Below are 21,874 nucleotides of genomic sequence, written 5' to 3' on the forward strand. Positions count from 1 at the left end.
CAAACCATGCACAACACTCGGAGTACCAGACAACCCCCTAACCATATAGAGCCTCATAAAGGAGGCGCATCTGAATATTTTGCGAACTGGTAGCCTGTTGTTGTAGGAAAAACTCTGCTAAAGCAAAACTACTGATCCCACGAGCCCTAAAGTCCCAATGAAATGACACAAGCTCAGAGCAATATCCTCCAAATCTGAATGGGTTCATCCGCCCGTCGTCGGACTGCCCGTCCGTCTGAGGATGAAACGCTTTGCTCAAACTCCACTCCCAGTGTGCCCAACTCTACTGCGCAAAATGCTCCTCCAGAAATGTTGAGGTAAACTGCGTTATCCTCGATATCCAAAAATTTATAGATACGGGCACAACCATGGAAAGACCCGAACCAATTCTCATGCTTCCGAGATATAAGAAGAGTCACCTAGTAAACCCTCTCGGAAGACTGATTAATGAGACTGCGTAACACATGGTGTGGAACTGAAAATTGTCTGACTTTGGTCCAGCCTATCAAACAATGTTACCCACAGATCGACCTGCATTCGAAACTTCCCTTTTCTTGAGTCGTGGGAAGTTCCAGTAAACAAAGTCCCATAGGGTAATCGCCCACTCACTCAGAATCCTCCAATCTTTCTGAAATGAAACAATTACCATATTCGATGTTGAGCCGGAGAGGCTCGAACTTGTCGGTGGGGCCACTCTGATGGCTCGTACTTAAAACCATATAATTAAACTAATCACGGACTCTAAGTACAAAATTGGATGCCTTGGATCAAGGTTAAGAATTCTCATAAGTCAGATAGGCTTCGTATAGCTCAGTCCAGGCAAAAAAGTTATGCCGACTTCGGTAACGTTTTCGATACGATGTGGCTTCAATAACGTCCGCAGAGCGGGCTGTTGCTTCGGGTGTCGCCTTATGAAGGGCGTATGAAGAATTTGGGAGCATAGGGCGCAAGCTACTAGGGCCACTAGGTTCATGTATGTCAACGGAAGCTTAATCCATTCTGAGATTACCTTGATCGAGTGGGAGAGGTGGCTTACAGACTTCGTTGCTAGCCGAGTTATCAGCCGTGCATCGAGTGTTTTCAATGTGTTCCATGCTTGAAAGTATCACACGTGCGATTCCATCCACGTGTTGACTAGCATCTGTTCCATCAGTTGGACAAGGACTTCGACACACTATCGAGCAACATACAACGCCTAAACGATAATTCGATATAAGGAGCCCGTAGCTCTATTCCTAATGATCCGCGTGGTCCGCACCAATAAGCTTTTCGTGCAGTCTGAGATCAAAGAATTTCGCAAAGTCCTGATACATTCTTTGCCGGCGCCCGGATGAATAGAGTATCAGAACGGGAGCTATGGGCCTCATCTAGAGATTAATCTCCACGTATCCATCTTCATGTTGTAGTCGGAGAGGTCCAGCCCTTGTTGACGGCAACACCAGAAGACCATCCAGATTAAAAAAGGCCACACAAACTCCGACCTGCAATCGCTTAAAAACTCCATCACACCTATGGTAACGACCTGGGGAGTCCGGTCCGATATCGGAGCCGGTTATCTCCTCATCTCTGCTTGGTCATACCTCACCGACCTCAGTGGGCCTGCACCGTGTCTTCTGAGGACTACAACACAAATGGGGGATATATCATCATATTTGCCAGATTTCTCCTATGTCCCGTGATACGCGCTACGGACGCAAGAATAAATAAGAAAACGACGCGAACTATTGCATGTATGTCTAGCATACATTGGCATTGGGCATCAGAAAGCAATCCGAAACGGACTCCACGAACTGGTTGCCAAAGCCTGAAAATCCAAAAGCAAGCAGTCTCTCTCACCCGACCGAAAATCATTAAAGCAAGACTGTCCATATATTGGCTGTCTTCCTACTCAAAGCAATCGGCCATCGCACATTGTCTGAATGTGTCACTTTCCCCGAATGATAATATAAGATGGTGATATCATAATCCTTCATCAGAGATATCAGTCCAAACTCACCTCTGTTCGTCCCCGCTCTGCCTCAACTGTTTGTTTCAAACAACCCTCCTTTTGCTTGAAACAAATACTGAAGACTCTTGTGATCCGTAAATTCTCACCGAAAACTCCACAATGTCTCATGCCATATTTATTGTCATCACCTCTACAGATAATGCTCCAAATTTTCAAACAACGATTGCATGCAGTCGGTGGACAATGGCAGCTAATTCCAAATTCATGAACCAGATAGTTCTTCTCCATGAATCTTCAAGCCAATAAAGCAATGCCCTTAGGCAATCATGCCATAGCAACTAATCTCGGCTGCAACCAAGCCTATGGAGATGCATCACAAAAATAAACTGTGATAAGAAACCCCTAATAAACGGCGTCGTGGGCAAAAACACGTGTTTTAATCCCCGGTCGCGAAAGCTTTTATGTGAATGTTGGAAAAAGTAGTCCATGTTAGCTTAGTCTTGAGACTTTCTTGAATTGGCCTGAAAGCCTATCGCCTCAACACTCTAACATATTTATTAAAGTTGACTTTTGGTCAACATTCTTGGTAATTGGACCGACCCATCATGAACTGGGCACCAGGCGCTTACTGGTCACTGGTCCACGAGGCTCTGCGATAGATGAACAACCACCTCCAAACCGAAACCACGACGGTAGTAAGCCTGCAAAAACGTGATTCCTGAAGAAACCTCGCCGATCGCGTCTTGTGGATGATGCTGCGTCGAGGCGCCTAGTTCTTTGACTGCCCTCAATGCTTCCTTTTCTCGGATCAACCTGAATAACCCTCTGCTGACCCACGTGCAGGATGCGTACCGAGGTTACCGCCAACACAAATATGGGATCTGGAGCGTACGCGCCGGAATGAATTCCGACGGTCCATGCCTCAGAAAATGAATTTTTTGAAAGAAATTCTGTTAACGTGGAATATAAGAGTTATGGAAATTTAAAGATGTATTGATTTGGTGGTTCGGGCCCCGTATTTTGGTTTCGGAGCCCCGTACTTGGTTATAAATTAATAATTAAGTTGCATTGAATATGTGGAATTTGGTAAGAATTCGGAGTTCGTTTGGTTTATAAAACAAGACCTTTAGTTTGAGACAAAATGGAAATTTTTATGTTGTTAAGTAATTCATGAATTTGAGGTTAATCCATAGTTGTTGAAGTTATTATTTTGATAGATTTAGACCTCGCACGAGCAAGTCCATATGATATTTTTTAGGATTCTTGCATGTATGATTGGTTTGGCGAGCCCGAGGTCAGGTGAGTTTTGGATATCCACGTGATTAAATTGTAGACTTAGCAATAAAAAAAAAGAAATACGTCTATTGGCAGGTTCAAGTGAAGTTGCAGACAACGGTCTGTGAACTGGAGCTACTGGTCCAGCGGGCAATCTTCGCCATCCCGCGCTGGGACTTCTGCTGGCCTGCGGTGGGTTTCGCGATCAAGCAGTGCGCAGGCCAAAATCTTCGCAGCGGCGCTTCGAACTATTTCCGCAGGTTCCGTGGTGATGCTCCGCGGATCCGCGGTCCCTTCTTTCTGGCGTCAGGCGTCGAGGATCCTGAAGAAAGGTATACATTATAAACGAGACTTTTCAAGTCCATCTTCCATTTTTCAAACTCCTAAAAACTAGAAGAGGCCGATTTTCAAACACGTCTTTTTCCCCAAAACATCAAGTAAGTGATTTTAAACTCATTTCTTCACTCCTTAACTTCTTTTACAAGATTTCATCCTAGAATCTAGGGATTTCATGGTGGAATTTGGAGAATTTGGGTAGAACTTAGGCAATATCGAATTTGGCGGATTTAGACTGCAAATTGAGTCAGGATTCCAAAATCATTGTATATCCCGGGCTCAGGGGGTGAATGGGTAATTCGGGTTTTGGGTCCGCGACATTTCGAGTAGGACCAATGCGAGCCCGGGGTCGGGTTATGAACTATTTTGGGAACAAACATTTTATTGGGAAACCTATTTTCATGCATTAGAATTGGTTTATTTAGCATTTATTAATGTTATTAAGTAAATTGTGACTAGATACAAGCGGATTGGTGGTGGAATCAAGAGGTAAAGCGGTAGTTGAGGCTTGATTGTGTTCGTGGCATTGAGGTAAGTGTTTGGTCTAACCTTAGCTTGAGGGAATAGGAGTTGTGGTCTTATTTGCTATGTGTTAAGTGTTGAGTACGACGTATAGGTGAGGTGACGAGTATCTATACATTGGTGTCAAGCATGCCCGTGAGTCTTTACTATGATTGTTGTGACTCCGTTATGTATTGTCCATGCTTAATATGATGATTATAAATGCTGAACAAGGCTTACGAAAGTATTCTTGGTAATTGACCATTGTTGAGCATTGGCTCAAGTTGAGACTTATGTTGTGAAGTGATTGTGGAAACGAGATGAGATATATTGTTGTTTCCCTTGCCGGGATGTTATTATTTATGATATTGTTTCCCTTGCCGGAATGTTATTGCTTATGATATTGTTTCCCTTGCCGGGATATTGTTGTTATACTATTGTTCCCTTGCCGGGATTCTTTTGTGATTGGTGTTGATTTGTATATTGGGATCGGGTTGCACGCCGCAACAATATTATATGGGATCGGGTTGCACGCCGCAACAAGGAGTAATAAGGGTGGACAGGTGGGGTCGGGTTGCACGCCGCAACATCATTATATGATTGGGATCGGGTTGCACTCCGCAACAGTATTAAACGATTGGGATCGGGTTGCACGCCGCAACATCATTATATGATTGGGATCGGGTTGCACGCCACAACAGTATTAAATGATTGGGATCGGGTTGCACGCTGCAACATCATTATATGATTGGGATCGGGTTGCACGCCGCAACAATATTAAATGATTGGGATCGGGTTGCACGTCGCAACATCATTATATGATTGAGATCGGGTTGCACGCCGCAACAGTTTTAAATGATTGGGATCGGGTTGCATGCCACAACAAGAAAAAATAAAAGTGAATATTGATTCTTATGGTGAGAACGAGAGTAAAAGCATGAAGGGTGATGTCGTGCACTTGTTACTGTTTTCCTTATTCTTGTTGACATGAAATTATGGTGTTCTTTATGCTCCTCTACTGAAATTCTATTAGTACTTGGTATTTCCCCGCAGCATGTTCCCCCTTCCCATCTTTAACTGCCAGTTTCTGTTATCATTATTTGTCGTATATGATTTAACTGCACGGGTTTATTTGGTAGTCTTGTCCTAGCCTCGTCACTACTTCACCGAGGTTAGGCTCGACACTTACCAGCACATGGGGTCGGTTTTGCTGATACTACACTCTGCACTGTGTGCAGATCCCGGTGCTGGAGCATTTGGACCACAGTGAGGTTGCTGCCTTCAGTCCAGCGGAGACCCGAGGTAGTCCTGCAGACGTCCGCAGGCCTTGGCGTCCCCTTCTATCCTATTTCCTTCTGTTCTTACTTATTTCAGAGACAGACGTGTATTTTTCTTTGTTCAGACCCTATTTGTAGTATTCTTAGATAGTCTGTGTGATTGTGACACTAGTTCTGGGTGGATTATTGTTATGGAATCGTATTTGTCTTAAGTTAAACTATTAAATTTCGTCTTCCGCATTTTTATTCCGCTGGTGATCATATGTTAACTCGTAATTGTTAAAGGGGTTGAGGAAAAAGGGTAATAAAATCTGCAACACTCGACTTGCCTAGCTTTCGCGAGTAGGCGTCATCACGACTCCCGAGGGAGGGAAATTCAGGTCGTGACACTTATATATCCTAAAAGACAAATTATAGAATCATATAATGAGCACAAATGGAGCCAATTGAGGATTATGTATTTGCCTTATGTGAAATTGAGACATAGTTATTGTTATATTAAAATTAGCATTTGTTTGTGTATCAAGAGGATCATAATGCATTTAGGGATTGTTTATTAAGATTTAGGATATTAATTATAAAATTTGGATAACATTTATTCTATGTTTTGGTTATTGATATTAGCTACTATCGATAAAATGTTAAAAGTACTAAAATCATGTTATTATTTATCATATATATGTGAGACTATAATTTTGGAATAACCTTGTCTCAAAGCAAACTACCCCTAACATTTTAGGATATGAGTACTATATTTTAATATGTCATAATAAGTTACTTCAGCTCTCAAGTTACCAATCACACTAAAACAAAAATTATTTATTTGATAGTTTGAATATTTTTTACACCATCATTAAAATTAAACTCATATCAAAATAGACAATGCAATTTCTTTTATAAAAGTTACTAGTAGAAAACTACTACTCCATTTGTTTAAGAGCCCATTTGGATGTGTTTGTTTTAAGTGATTTTTAAGCCAAAAGTCATAAGTTAGAAATTCTAACTTTTGACTTTTGGCTTATTTTTGTCATTTTAACTTAAAAACAAGTGCTTAAAAGTGTTATGAAATATCATATTTTGTAGTGGATGTCTATAACTCCTAAAGAAGTTACTCCCACTACTCTTCTCTATTATGTAGATAACTCCCACTACTTCTCACCATTATAGTTGTAACTCTCACACCTCCATAACCTCTCCATGATCTTCCTCCATGATCTCAAATATTTAATGTCATGTTTATGGCATTCTTTTGTATGCCTCTATGTAATCCTATAAATATAAGTTTCTTAACACATTATCAGCACGAATTGCGAAAGAATGAGTATAGGTTCAAAATCAGGTATGCTAATAGGTATAGCAACGTGTGTTTGTGTAGATGGAATCTACTTCTTTTGATTTTACCCATTCCTCATTTATGCTAATCATGCTCTATTTTTTAACGTACAAATAAGGATGACAATTAAGTAATATAATAGAAACCTACCAAGCTATTAGGTAATTTACTGAATGTTGATATTTGTCATTTTCTCTTTGTGCTTACCTCACAGTCCAATACCAAAGAAAGAAAAATTTATACGATTACGTGCTCTTATAACCAAATGAACCCATGACTTTGGTTTGATAATAGCTCTTTCTAATATTTTGTTATTGGTTGATATTATATTAATAAAGATGAAAGGATATGATAGTACTTTTAGTCGTATTTTATGGGTTATAATGTGTATGGATTACCGTTTCATAATTAATTTGTGAGTTTGCGTAAAACAGTTAAAAAATTCCTTCATTGTTATGATATTTTATGAATGTCCACATGCTTTCGTCACACCATTTAAGACACATTTAATTTAGAGATGTAAGAATAAGAGATGATAAGTGGTAGCTGACAGCGAACGCTTATAAGATTTGCTTGTCAATGAATTACGATAATTTCTTAACACTTGGCTGCTGCTACTTTGGTTTTGTTTATTATTAGTACCTAGGATTATCATGCAATAGTTCTTTAAATTGAATGTTTTGCATTAGAAAATATACTTGAACCATGACAGAGTTATATAGTATGCATGGTTGCCTAAAGTGATGTAACACTTTTAAATACTCGAGGGCGAGTCCCAGTATACTTTGGTTTATTATGCTATTAATTGAGGGTAAGATGGTGGGTTCAAGTCTCAGCGCACTATAAGGGTAAGACATCGGGTTCAAGTCCTGATGCACTATGATAATAAGAGTTGGATTTGAGTCCAAACTTATTATGGCCTAGCATGCTTTTATATGGATAAGGCATTGGGTTTTAGTCCGAATGGACCAAATTGATGATCTAATGATGACTAATGAAAAATAATGTATTTTTCATGAAAAAGCATGAAGCTTGTCCCACTTGATTTGCTCCATTCTTGAAGTGAATGTGATAGTGGTGCATAATAATGAAGACAAGTGGTTGACTAATGAACGTGGGCGTGCCAAAGACCAAAATAATAATAGTCATCATTATGGTAATTATAAAAAGGAGAACAATAAGGGTTCTCAAAATAATCCTTCAAAGGTGAAGGAATTGTGTATCAATATGGTCTGTAAATATGAGGCACGCTCAGACGATTATAGTCTATTTTTTTGAAAGAATGCGACTTGTGATAAGCATTGTAAATGCAAACTCATTCCTGAAGTGAGTGTGAAAATATATATGTGATACAAATTATGCACAAGAATGTATTTATGCATGGTTGAATAAATACTACAATTCACCTCTATGGAAGGTTTGAGAGAAAGAAAGATCATGAACATTACTATGTGGTTACACGAATATGTCATTGGTCGTGTACATGTGGTAAGCCGAAAATATTTTGCCATGCCTTATAAAAAGTTATTAAAGGAAAAATTAAAGCAAGAAAAGATTTTGCTTATGATGATTTTGACCATGACAATTGTTATGATAAGATATTTTTCTCCGTGGAGGAAAAATTCACCACTTGGATGTTGTTATAAAAGATCTTGTAGTGCAAAATTATTGAGAGCTCCAGAAGAGCGAATTTGTTACTACCCGAATAAATAAAATTATTCATGGCATTGGTGGTAGTAAGTCTCAAAAGAAGCTTTTTGAGTTTCAAATGTATTAGCCAAAGTGGTTGGCATATTGAGACTATAAATGAAAGGAAGATCGATTATCTTCATATTACTATAACATACCGGGTAAATATGAAGGTTACCCGATTTTTCTTCTATTTGTACTACACAAATAAGCATGATGATGGAATCGCATGACATAGTAAATTAGATGTTTACTGAAATAAATATCAGTTGGCATGACCGGTTGGCCATCCCGGTTCATTTATGATGTATTGATTGAGAATTCACATTGGCATATATTGAAGAAATATAAGATTCTTCAAGAATTCTCTTGTGCTGCTTATTCTCATGATATATCAGCTAAGGTTGGGATTAAATTCCTTGATTTCTGGAACGAATAAAAGGTTATATATATATGGGCCCAGTCACCTGCCATGTGGACCGTTTACTATTATATGATTTTAATATATGCATTTGTTGTATGGTCACATGTGCGTTTGATATCAACTTGCAGTTTGGATTTTGCAAGATTGATTACTCAAATTATTAGAGCACAGTCCAGAATATAAATTTATCTTGATAATGCTGGTTTATATCTAAGTTGGTTTAGCAGAAGTTGTATGCCTCCAATTATAGCTAAACCATTGGTTATGAGAACAAAACTCTCAAATAGAAATTTGGTATGAGGTGTATTATTTAATATACAACAGCACTTGTACGCATCTAGCCAACAAGTTATGAAAAATTCTCCCTGTCACAATTGGTTCAGGGTCAGGAACCAAATAACTTCCATCTAGAAATATGAATGTGCGATATGATTTAATTATCCCATTACAATGCACAAATATGGGTTCACAAAGAAGGTTAGAAAATGTGTTGGTGATCCCAACATTAGGGGGAGAAAATAGGCAGCTGAAAAATTGATACGTGGAATGAATTATTATGAGTACATCTAAATCCTCGTACAAGAAAATGTTAACTTGAAGTTCAAGTGGTAATTCAGTTGCAAAATATTGCCAGGGGCATCTGCTGACCCAAAGCTAAATGTCATATTTCAGCTGCTAATGCTCCAAGTAAAATAAAGTCTAAGATGGATAGAGTCCATGACACGTTGGTTCCAAAGATAAAACTCCTTGAAGAAGGAGTGGAGCAAATGATCAAGATGGTCATTATAAAGAGGCAAGTGCTCTAGAAGAGCACCACGACATAACAATCTATAAGACCTCATGGAAGAGGCTCAGGTACCTGAAAATAATGATCGATAAGCTATGTCTTTATTGTGTGATGATGGAACCGATGTAAAATGATCGTCGACGATGTTGTTAATATAATGTAGCGCTCAATATTATTAATATTGACGAGGATCTTGAGCTCAAATCTGTCATGGAATTTGGACAGATAAATGATTGGCCAAATGAAAAATATGAAGCTGGACGAATAGTCCCAACAACTGAAAGTATAAAGGCTATATGGAGATATTGAAATATGATTAGTATTATATTGCAAAAAAGAATCCTTGATATAGATTTGTTTATTCTAACAAATATTGTCAAGGTTTTGTTGGTTATACAAATGCAGGGCATAGTTCGTTGTTCAAACAATCTATTTTCATGTGAGGACGTGTGACTTTTCTTTGAAGAGACGATTCCAATAATATTGAAGACGATGCTACTTGCAAGCTCAATTGAAAGAACGATATATTGAAGAAGACAAAATAAAGCACATTTAGCCAAAGTTTCTTTACAGAGACGATCTTCAACAGAATGATGAAACAGATGTTTAAGAAATTCGTTCAAGTGATAATTTGACGGAATAATTCACCAAGGTATTACCGATTTCAATATTAAAGAAGTTGTTATACAAGCTTGGAATTCGTCGTCTCCGAGAAATAAAGTGATATTTTCATCAGGGGAGGCAAATACGCGTTGTACTCTTTTTCCCTTAGCTAAGGTTTTATCCCACTGGATTTTCCTGGCAAGGTTTTTAATGAGGCAGCAAGTAATGCGTATTACAAGATATGTGTACTCTTTTTCCTTCACTAAGATTTTTTCCCACAGGATTTTTTCTTAGTAAGGTTTTAACGAGGCACATTATCTATAGACATCCAAGGGGGAGTGTTATGAAATATTATATTTTGTAGTGGATGTCTATAACTCCTAAAGAAGTTACTCCCACTGCTCTTCTCCATTATGTAGATAACTCCCACTACTTCTCACCATTATAGTTGTAACTCACACACCTCCATAACCTCCCCATCATCTTCCTCCATGATCTCAAATGTTTAATGTCATGTTTATGGCATTCTTTTGTATGCCTCTATGTAATCCTATAAATAGAGGGTTTTAGCACCACATTGTATATACTTGAATACATTGGAGAAATAAGAATCTCTTCTCTCTTCTCTCTACATTCTTGTCTATTTGCTTGTTTCATATTATTACTTTGAGCTAAGTTTCTTAACAAAAAATACTTTTTTTTACTTTATCCAAACACTACAAAATAGCTTTATTTTGGCTTAAAGCACTTAAAATAAAGCAATCCAAACGGGCTCTAAATCTTGAAGTGAAAGTAATACTGGCAACGAGAGGGAAAATAAAAGAAAAAAAAGGAAGAATTCACAATATGAAAAGTAACCAAGAATTGGGTTTAACACAACTTCCTGGGAAAAATAACTTTTTTGTTATCTTACGACAACTTCCTGTCAAAGCAACTGAGGAAAGCTGTAAATTATAATCATATTGACCATAAAAATAGTTCATTATTTCACCCTTCAAGCCATTCAAAAACCTCTTGTGCTTAACTGCTTGTGCACAAGTATATATTATGTTGAAAAGTAAGCTGCATATTCTATTCATATTTCACCCCACTTCTCCTCCTTTACTTTCTGGGTATGTATGGTTGACTAAAAGCAGTATAAATATGTTAAATTTGCTGTAATTTTAATGGGGTTTTTGCTTATTCATTTGCTTCAATTTTAGGTTCTTGATCCTCCAAAGGAAGCTACTATTTCAGATCTTGAAGTGGTCAGTTGTTCATTATTTCTCTTGCATTTACATGGTTTTCTTGTATTTGGGGTACTAATGCAAGTATTTGAAGTTCTATTTTTCTTGAGTATTGAAATGCTTTATTGCTATTTTTGACATATTTCTGCTACTTTCTTGAATAAAAATCTGTTCTTTTTAAGTGAAAGTTTGTGTTATTGCCTCACCCAAGTGAGGATGTGATTGCTTGATTTAATGCACTTTTCTGGTGTCTTTTGCTGTTAAAGTTGTTATATTTTGTTGCTTTTCATACTTCCTGTGAGTATTGGAAGGTTATTAACTCTGTTTGTTGACTCTGCTTCAAGGGGTTTGCAGGTGGAAAAGAATTAGATTGTGTTAAATAAAATCAAGATTTTCAATAGGAAGAAGCAAAGGTTGTTTGAGGGATCATGTTCTCTTTCCAGAAATGGAGGTGTTCATGGTCCCTTATGGTATCAGTTGCTTCAATTGTGACATTGGTTTCAGTTGTTCATTTATTCATATACCCGGTTGCGCCTTCCTTGGACTACTTTAGGCCATTTCAGAACTCTTGTGTACCTATAAATAGATCCAATGAAGCAGAAAAGATTATCCTGAAAGATAATAAGTCAATTGAAGATAGAAAGAATAATGCAACAGACAGTATATCAACCGAAGGAAGTCAAAGCAATCCTGATACGAGAAGCCCCATCTCAACGGTTGATCTTAATGTCAATTTTCCTTCCGATTTACACAATTCTGTGGTATATCGAGGTGCTCCATGGAAGGCGGAGGTTGGCCGATGGTTAGCTGGTTGCGATTCAAATACTTCCGCAGTTAAAGTCATTGAGGTAAGCTTGTAAAACTGCTTTCTTTCGATTACTTATGTAAAGCTTCTTGCCTGTTGATGTTTTTGGTAAGTTACACTCTTACTGTTAGAGATTCATCGATGGTAGAAGCTTCATTTAGTATCTAATCCAACAAGGTCAAGTTATGTTGCTCTTAGTTTCTGTTAATCTGTTTCCCGAGATAATTTAGCTCATTATGGGTGTACTGGTATCAGCCAATCAGTGGCAAGAGCTGCAGGAATGATTGCAGTGGTCAAGGCATCTGCAATCGCGAATTGGGTCAATGCCGCTGCTTTCATGGTTTCACTGGTTTGTAAACCTTTTCGCTCCTTATATTGATGTTTATCTTAGAACACATAATTCTGATTAGTGTGTTCATGATATGGACAGTAAATATTTTTGCTCCTTATATCGATGCCATTTATTTTGTGCATTGAATAGCCAACAAGTAACTTTCAAATACTTGGTAGTTTTGATTCATGTTGATGATTGTAACGGTTTCATCTCCTTTCCATAGTTCCAAGGGGATGATACCATGTTGTCTCCTAAAAAGAAATATGAAAGCTCTTTTGTCATGTGGCAAATACTGGTATCTTTCTTACAAAGAAATATACAAATTAAAGGCTTCCTGTATTTACTTTCTCGCATGTTTCTTAAAGTACTCATCCATTTTTTTAAGACTTTCTTACTATAGGAGTCTGACCTGGTTTCACCTGTAGTTAAGCACCTATATTTTTAGATTACGGTTTCACATAATGCCATATCTTTTCAGGTGAAGATTGTGCAGAGAGGCAGGAGTTGAGCTGCAACTACCCTGGACCAAAGGAGGCACAGTTTGGGCGTTGGGTTGTCTCAATTTGTGCTGCTTATTGCGACACAACAAGAGCAATGTGCTTTTGTGGGGAAGGCACAAAATACCCAAATCGTCCACTTGCTGAGGCATGTGGCTTTACAATCAAGTAAGCCTATCAGTTTCTCAAGTAACCTTGATTTGGCTATCTTGCATAGCAAGGATCTTGACAATAACTGCTTGTATATGTGATTCAGTCCTCCATCTGAACCTGGTGGTTCTCCTATGACTGACTGGACAAAAGCTGATCTCGATGTCTTCACTACCAATGGTAGCAAACGAGGGTGGTGTAATGTGGATCCTGCAGAAGCATATGCTTCCAAAGTGCTTTTCAAAGAGGAGTGTGATTGCAAGTATGATGGTCTGTGGGGTCGATTCTGTGAGGTGTCTGTTCTAAGCACTTGTATAAATCAATGCTCAGGCCATGGGTTGTGTCGAGGTGGATTTTGTCAGGTAAAATCAACCCTCATTGTCTTTTGTTCGAGGAAAGTTTCAAAAATATTTGACCGAGATTTAGATGTTGATTGCAGAATTTAGCCTTAATCATTCTTATTCTCATTTTCTCATTACCTGGCTTTTGTTTTGTTTAAATTTTCTGAAAGTTGTCTAGTAGACACTTCCCTTTAGATCACCTTGTCATTTTCCTCGTGTCAAAGTGTGAAACATGTCCCTTCTTTATACCCACACAAACTTGTAGTTTCCTTCTGACAACTTCATCTTCACTGAGAAAGTACTGTGAGTGTACAAAAGCAGAACTTCTTTAACATGGTCTATTATAACGCTAGCTCCTTTTGCTTACATATTGCAGTGTAGCAGTGGTTGGTTCGGAGCAGATTGCAGTGTACCCTCCGTCGTATCATCCATTACAGAGTGGCCTCACTGGCTACGACCAGCTCAGGTCAACGTTCCTGAGAATTTGATGAGCGGAGTAAATCTTGTCAATCTGGATGCTATCGCGGAGAAGAGAAGGCCCCTCATATATGTTTATGACTTGCCTCCAGACTTCAATAGTCTTCTTTTAGAGGTCAGAACAACTTCTTCTGCCAATCTTATCTGTTCGATTGAAGAGTAAAATTCTAATACATATTTGCTTCCTGGGTAATGCAGGGACGGCACTTTAAACTGGAATGTGTGAACAGAATGTATGATCACAGAAATGCTACAATTTGGACTGACCAGCTGTATGGCGCACAGGTAACAGTCTTAGGCAACTCCAACTGAACAATTGAATGTTTGGTATGACATTAATTAACTATGCTTAAGTTTTTTCATAGATGGCACTCTATGAGAGCTTGTTAGCTAGCCCTCATCGGACATTGAATGGAGAGGAAGCAGATTTTTTCTTTGTTCCAGTTCTTGATTCATGTATTATAACTCGTGCTGATGATGCTCCACATTTGAACATGCAGGTATTGTTGCGTTTTATTTTTCTGTATTATTATGTCAAAAATCACCTGTACGATATATACCTCTTTCTGAAAACATGTAGTGAGCAGATTTGTTTGACTGTTGACAAGTTCACATTGCGTGCAGACCTAAATCATAATATCCATTTGATGTCCTACCCCAAAGCCCTGTGTACATGTAGAACATTAAATTATGTGGTTTATGGATCCTAATGCCATATATCCTGCATGAAACTACTTTTATGTTTGTTATTGGAATGGACATGCCTATATCATGGCTTGAACATGTACTTAGGTTACACTTTCTTTATGATCAATTTCAGGAACACAAAGGGCTGAGAAGTTCTCTGACGCTGGAATTCTATAAAAAGGCTTATGATCATATAATCACACAGTATCCGTATTGGAACCGCTCATCTGGAAAGGATCACATCTGGGTATGATCTCTATAAAGATTTCCACATTAATATGTAGCAAACAGTAATTAGAGATGCTTAAACATTCATAGAAGAAAGAAAGACAAAAACTAATGAACAAGGAAAGAAACGGTAAAACTTTTATGGTATTGATGTCACTGATTTCATCTTTTTTTCAAGGCAGTTCTTCTCATGGGATGAAGGTGCTTGCTATGCTCCGAAAGAGATATGGAACAGCATGATGTTGGTCCATTGGGGTAATACAAACTCGAAGCATAACCATTCAACAACAGCGTATTGGGCTGATAATTGGGATTCAGTTTCCTCGGACAGAAGAGGAAACCACCCTTGCTTTGACCCAAATAAAGATCTCGTACTTCCAGCTTGGAAACGACCTGATGAAGGTTCCTTAGAGGCTAAACTATGGTCCAGGTAGTTTTGCCTTTCAAATGCATTTGGTTCAGATTTTATTTTATATTGACCATGAGTCATGACCAAATATTGTTGGACAAATACGCATGCAGACCTCGTGAGAAGCGGAAGACATTCTTCTATTTTAATGGAAATCTTGGACCAGCTTATAAAAATGGAAGACCAGAAGCTACGTAAGTGATCTGAAGCCTATAAGATTTGGATTTCTACTGCAAGACGTGAAGCACGTTATGTTCGAGACACTAACCTCCGGGTCTCTGACAGCTCGCTCATTAACCATTATTGGTAGAAGAGAGCACGTTGGCCATTTGTATTGTTGGTTTACAAATCATCCTTAGCACACAGCTTTTGACAAAATTTAATAATAGTGAGGCTGTTGGTGAAATCTGCAGGTATAGTATGGGCATAAGGCAAAAAGTGGCCGAAGAATTTGGATCAACCCTTAACAAGGAAGGTAAGCTTGGCAAGCAGCACGCAGAGGATGTGATAGTGACACCACTACGTGCTGGGAACTACCACGAGGAATTGGCAAGTTCTGTCTTTTGCGGGGTTATGCCTGGGGATGGTTGGAGTGGTAGAATGGAAGATAGTATTTTGCAAGGGTGCATTCCAGTGGTGATTCAGGTAGTTTATTATTGCACGCTTTATTCCAGTGGATTGCGACAGATAAGCGCCTTCATATGAAGCTTTTTGAATACTTACTCTTATGTCCTATGTGTCTGACTTCCATTTCCCTATGCTCAGGACGGGATATACCTGCCATATGAGAATTTTCTCAACTACGAAAGTTTTGCCGTTAGGATACGTGAAGATGAAATACCCAATCTATTAAACATTCTCCGGGTAACTCTATGCTCTCTTCAGTTCAATGTAGAAGTTTTCGCTTCATTCATGGTAGGTGTAGCTAGGATTGACTGATAATATATTTACTTCTTGTAGAGCTTTAACGAGACAGAAATAGAATTTAAATTGGCGAATGTGAAGAGAATCTGGCAAAGATTCTTGTATCGGGATTCAGTTGTGCTTGAAGCTGAGAGACAGAAAGCTTTACGTGGTAGTGTTGAGGACTGGGGTCTAAAGTTTTCGCAGCTAGAGGAAGATGATGTGTTTGCCACATTCATACAGGTACTTATCATGTTTTCTCTAATGCTTTTATACCTGTAGATTGTTTTATTAATACAATTCTGAATCTTAGCACCATGCTGAGACATATGCGGCAGAGAAAAAGCCTTGATTAGTACATGTACATGATCGACAATAATTCCATCTTTCCGAAAATAATAATATGCTGAGAGATATGTTTTTCCTTTTGTTTCCTTAGGTGTTGCACTACAAGTTGCATAATGATCCTTGGAGACGACAACTTCTTCTGCAGAAAAAGGAATTCGGATTACCTAAAGAATGCTTGATTCAAACAGAGGGATAAACTACTTTATACTTAAAGACCTGAAACAGGATACAGCACAAGGAGGCATTAAAAGCATTAGAAACTGTGCTCTCTGGCAGTATATACCAATTTTTTAGTCAAATACATTCTGTGCAGTGACAGCTTAAGGCAAAGCATGTCTTGTGTTATTCTTATTTAGGCCATTTTTTATACATGTAAATGAATTAGCTTCTCTTAGGAGCTATTTTTTGTACAAGATGAAAATTAGCCACTTAATTAGGGAACAATTCTTACCCTTTGTTTCATGTTTATAGAGAACAACTCATATTATTGATTCCCAAAGGAGAAAATATTCAGTGAAGAAGATGAAAGTTCTATATCCAATAAATTTCAGATGCTGTTTTGTATAAATGAAACTTGTGCCTTATACATTATTCAAATATCATCCTCTGTGTTTCCTTGTCTTGTATTCCGTTTTGAGTTATTTGGATTCTACAAACAACTAAAGTTAGTTAAATCTGAAGGTGTTTCATTAAGTGTGTTTGGTATGACAGAAAATGTTTTCCTTAGAAAAAAAGTGATTTTCTTACTTATTTTCCGGTGTTTGATTAGGCAGCAAAAAATATAGTTTGAAAATAAATAATTTAGGCAAACACTATATGAAACGAAATGTGTAAGGGCAGGGGAGGGTGGTGGGTCGGGGTCTAAGAACCAAAGTAACGGTGGCAATATTGGGAGGCAGGAGGATGGGTGCTGGGAAGGTTGAGAAAGAATTTTGAAAAAAGGGAAGTTATTTTCTCTAATTGAAGGAAAATGAATTCATGTGATAAATATTTTTCAAAATATGTAAGTCAACCAAACATGAAAAAAGAATTAAAAAATATTTTCCTTCTACCAATACGCACCCTAAAAGTTTCACCAATTTTGCTCCTTAGATTTTAGAAAAAGGTTCACTATAGTATAGGTTTAAGAAAAAGGTTCACTGTAGTAACCTTCCTTGACAAATATATTGGTTAAATAAGATAAATCAACCATTAGGACGTGAACCTCTTCTCCTTTTTCACCATTTATCCTTTAGATGTCTCATTTAATTATTCTTCTTCTTGAGCCGAGGGTCTTTCGGAAACCGCCTCTCTACTCCCCCGGGGTAGGGATAAGGTCTGCGTACTCACTATCCTCCCCAGACCCCACTTGTAGAATTTCACTGGGTCGTTGTTGTTGTTATATGTCTCATTTAATTAATACTAGTATTGGTAAATTTGAAAAAATAATAATTAAATGGCTTCTTATTTTCTTAAACGCAATATATTTTGAAACAAATTTAATTTGCCAAAATGACTAATATGTAGCAGGTAATCCTACTTTATTTTGATTCGCGAACTATATTTCCCGTTTAATGAATAAGTTTTGTATGTCAGCTTTACGATGGGTGGCCAGTCAAAATCAATTTCCAAGTAACAAATTTGAAATTTTAAGAGCTATTTAAATAGAAAACGGAAAAAAATATTTGAATTATTGCCAGATATCTTGGTTTGTAATGTTAGAAGAGCTATTTAAATCGAATAACTATAGCAAAACTTTCTCTAAATAGAAGAGCTTTTTGTCTCTTGGATGCTGAACGAACCTTTCCTTGAGCCATTATATATAAAGGTCCTTATAACAGAAAATACTATTCAAGTCGGTTCATTTTGTATATTACTAACGTTGGTTCATTTTGTATTTTATCTCTTTTGAAGAAGATATTAGTATTCATGCTTTTTAATATAATTTCTCTCTTTAGTTCTTATTATCAAGAGAGAATTACACATAAGTACAGCTCATACACCTGTATTCCAACCTGATGGCTCAAATAAAACTTATGAATTTGTAGCTGTATGGGGTGAACTTGATTGATAATAGGTGGTCGAATGATAAAGTGACACGTGGAACCGAAGACAAATAAAAGATGAGTTAACGAATAACTGGCGCTGGGTGCGAAGTATGTAACCGGTACAGGATGAATCCCAAAGGAAGCACAACCGATGGTGAAGATTAAACGCTTGGCATCAGATAACATTTAATGAGCAACCGTTACAGAGAATATCTGCATTCAAAGGCCAGCCTTTATGCACCCATCAATGGCCTTTTTATTCTCATTCAAGAGGAGCTTGATTTTAGGATCTTGTCTCCCTAAGGATAACTATAAATAGCAGGATTGAAAACCCTAGTAGGACATGAAACATTTTACACACAACGCTTTATTCTACTATTTTATGCTCAATATAAACAGTTTTATCATTGCATGATCAGTGCCTTTTAATTTGCTCTCGGAAAGACTGAGTTTGGAATCAAGCTCGTTATCTCCTTTAATTTTAGTCGGTGATCTTATTTTATTTTCACTTCTTTATCATTATTGGATCAAATCGATTTATTTGTGTATAAATCTCATTGTAAATTCAATTGTACCGTTTTACAGGTAAATAGTTTGGCGCCCATTGTGGGGTATAGACATCTACCTAATTGCATTGATCCATTAGTTTCTTGCAAACGAATTTCAATTTTTTCTTAAGTAAAAGTCAGATATGGCAACCAATGATGTCAACAACGTTCATAACGTTGGAGCACACGATGAACGAGAAGAGGTATCTCAACGTGATGATTCCATCAGCGAAACTCGCAATGAAGAGGATGAGACAACCCCAGTTCGCGAAGGGCAATATCTTCGACATGTGCAGGGCCCAACTCTTGATGATGCAGGAGGACGAACATGTTGTGGAAACGGTTAAACTCTTGAGAAAACAACAAAGAGCAATCATGGAACACCTCTCAAGGCAAGATCGTGTGATGACGGAATTGAAACAGGCATTATCGGGTGCTTCCAACAACTCTAACGAAAGGAGCCCGGTTCATCCCAACGTTCCCGCGAATCAAACATCACAAAGGACCGATAATAACACTCCAATGGATGAGGTCAGTTTCGAAGAAGCCGGGGGTATCGGTAGTGGATCTGTGAACAATAAATTGAGTGATCCTTTTAAAACCGAGCTCATGAGATTCATGAGAGAAATGAATGAACGAATGGATCAAAATGCGAAGGAGTTTCACGCTCGGATGGATCAGATTCCGGGTGCGCCGCCGGTATTAAAGGGTCCAGATTCCAAAATATACGCGCAGTTGCCGTTTAAGCTAAGTGCGGCACTAGAGTTAATTCGAAAGAGATTCAAGATGTTAGACATACCAATGTATGATGGAACTTCGGATCCGCAGGAGCACATCACAACCTACACCACGACAGTAAAAGGAAACGATTTGGCTCAACATGAGATCGAGTCGGTTTTGTTGAAGAAGTTCAGTGAAACCCTCATGAAGGGGGCACTGCAGATTCGTTCATTAAGGCCCATGCTGGAGCAAGAAAGGTTCAGGATAGAAAGGCGGACATATTCATAATTTTACAAGGAGAATCCGAGCTGTTGCGGGAATTCGTAATCCGGTTCCAGCCAACATCATACAATGGAGAGTTTTGGAGCAAGCAAAAATAATCAGGAACATCATTCCGGCAACAAAGCTCCTAGCTGGCTTCAACTTGACAAGTGTGATAACCCGAGGAGAAATTTTGCTACCCAATCACACTGAAGGTGTAGCAAAGACCACCATGTTCGAAGTGGTAGATGGCGACATGAGCTATAACGTGATCCTCGGAAGGCCATGGATACACGAGATGAAGGTTGTGCCCTCGACCTATCACCAGTTGCTGAAATTTCCGATGCCAGAAAGGATCAAGCAGATACGAGGAGGCCAATAGGCGGCAAGGGAGATGAACGTGGTGACCATTTCCAGCATCAAGGGAAAATAATCCAACAAATAGCAATTATAAGAGCTGATGCATTCTCCCTTTTCGAATGAAGATGATAAAAAGGCAAGGAGTCATCGTAATCCTATCAGATTCCGAGGTACTTTCAGGTACCATAGGAGACGGATGCGACCAAGTCGACCATAGAAGAGCTCGAGCAAGTGGCTTTGTTCGAGGAGTTTTTGGAAAGAAAGTTTCATTTCGTGACGGGATTAAATCCCGAGCTCAGGTTAGAGTTTATAAATTTTCTTAAAAGCTAACGTTGACTGCTTTGCGTGGTCCCACTCGGATATGACAGGTATCCCATTAGAGGTAGCGGTCCACAAAATAATTCTGGATCCAAACATCCTACCGGTAAGGAAAAAGAAACACTTGATAGCAGAGGTCAGGAACATTTTTGTTAAGGAAGAGGTAACCTGACTACTTAACATCGGTTCAATTCGAGAGGTAAAGTACCCGGAATGGTTAGCCAACGTAGTTGTATTACCTAAAAAGAATAACAAATTTAGGATGTGTGTGGACTATAAGGATTTAAATAATGAGTACCCCAAACACTCATTCCCGTTGCTGAACATTGATCAAATGATTGATTCTACGGCCGGGCACGAGCTAATGAGTTTCGTTGATGCTTACTTCGGGTACAATTAGATTAAGATGAAACCGTAGGATCAAGAAAAAACTTCTTTCATAACAAACTTTGGCATTTATTGCTATAATGTGATGCCTTTTGGGCTTAAAAATACCGGAGTCACTTATCAGAGGCTCGTTAATAAGATGTTTGAGAATCAGATAGGCAAAATGATGGAAGTGTATATTTATGACATGTTAGTTAAGTCTTTAAATGCAAAAGATCATTTGAAACCTCTCCAAGAAAATTTTGACATCTTGCGGAAGCATAACATGAAACTCAACCAGGAGAAATGTGCCTTCGGGGTTGGCTTCGATAAATTCTTGGGGTTCCTAGTCTCGCAAGGAGGGATCGAGGTAAATCCTGATAAGATCAAATTCATCAAGGACATCCCCGACCAACTGACAAGTGTGAAGGAAGTACAGAGGCTGACCGGTAGGTTGACGGCTCTTAGAAGATTCCTCTCAAGATACTCAGAAAAATGCCACCACTTCTTTTCACTTCTGAAAAAGAAGAACAACTTCGTATGGACTCCGAAATGACAATAGGAACCGAAGTACCTAAAAATGGTAGCTATCCAACCCTCCGTTATTGTCAAAATCGGGGAAAGGCGAGCAACTGCTAATTTATCTAGCGGCCTCGAAAGTAGCGGTAAGTGCCGTTTTGGTCCAAAAAGAAGAAG

General features: G+C 38.4%; 1 protein-coding gene across 4 annotated transcripts; it reads left to right on the top strand.

Moving 5' to 3' along the window:
* Positions 11,065-17,146, top strand: LOC109229226. 4 transcript variants are annotated; one of them, XM_019394597.1, is made up of 16 exons: positions 11,065-11,285; positions 11,376-11,420; positions 11,744-12,247; positions 12,460-12,553; positions 13,017-13,203; positions 13,292-13,547; positions 13,903-14,118; positions 14,202-14,288; positions 14,369-14,503; positions 14,824-14,937; positions 15,101-15,348; positions 15,441-15,521; positions 15,741-15,972; positions 16,093-16,191; positions 16,288-16,473; positions 16,670-17,146. In XM_019394597.1, the coding sequence occupies exons 3-16, from the start codon at positions 11,828-11,830 to the stop codon at positions 16,772-16,774; spliced, it is 2,460 nt and encodes an 819-aa protein (XP_019250142.1). In that variant the 5' UTR covers positions 11,065-11,285; positions 11,376-11,420; positions 11,744-11,827; the 3' UTR covers positions 16,775-17,146. The 4 variants fall into 4 exon arrangements, with proteins under 4 accessions (XP_019250142.1, XP_019250144.1, XP_019250143.1 ...); XM_019394599.1 differs by having other exon boundaries at positions 11,754-12,247; XM_019394598.1 differs by lacking the exon at positions 11,065-11,285 and having other exon boundaries at positions 11,317-11,420.

Source organism: Nicotiana attenuata, chromosome 7 (genome assembly GCF_001879085.1).
Source record: "Nicotiana attenuata strain UT chromosome 7, NIATTr2, whole genome shotgun sequence".
Classification (NCBI taxonomy): Eukaryota; Viridiplantae; Streptophyta; class Magnoliopsida; order Solanales; family Solanaceae; genus Nicotiana; species Nicotiana attenuata.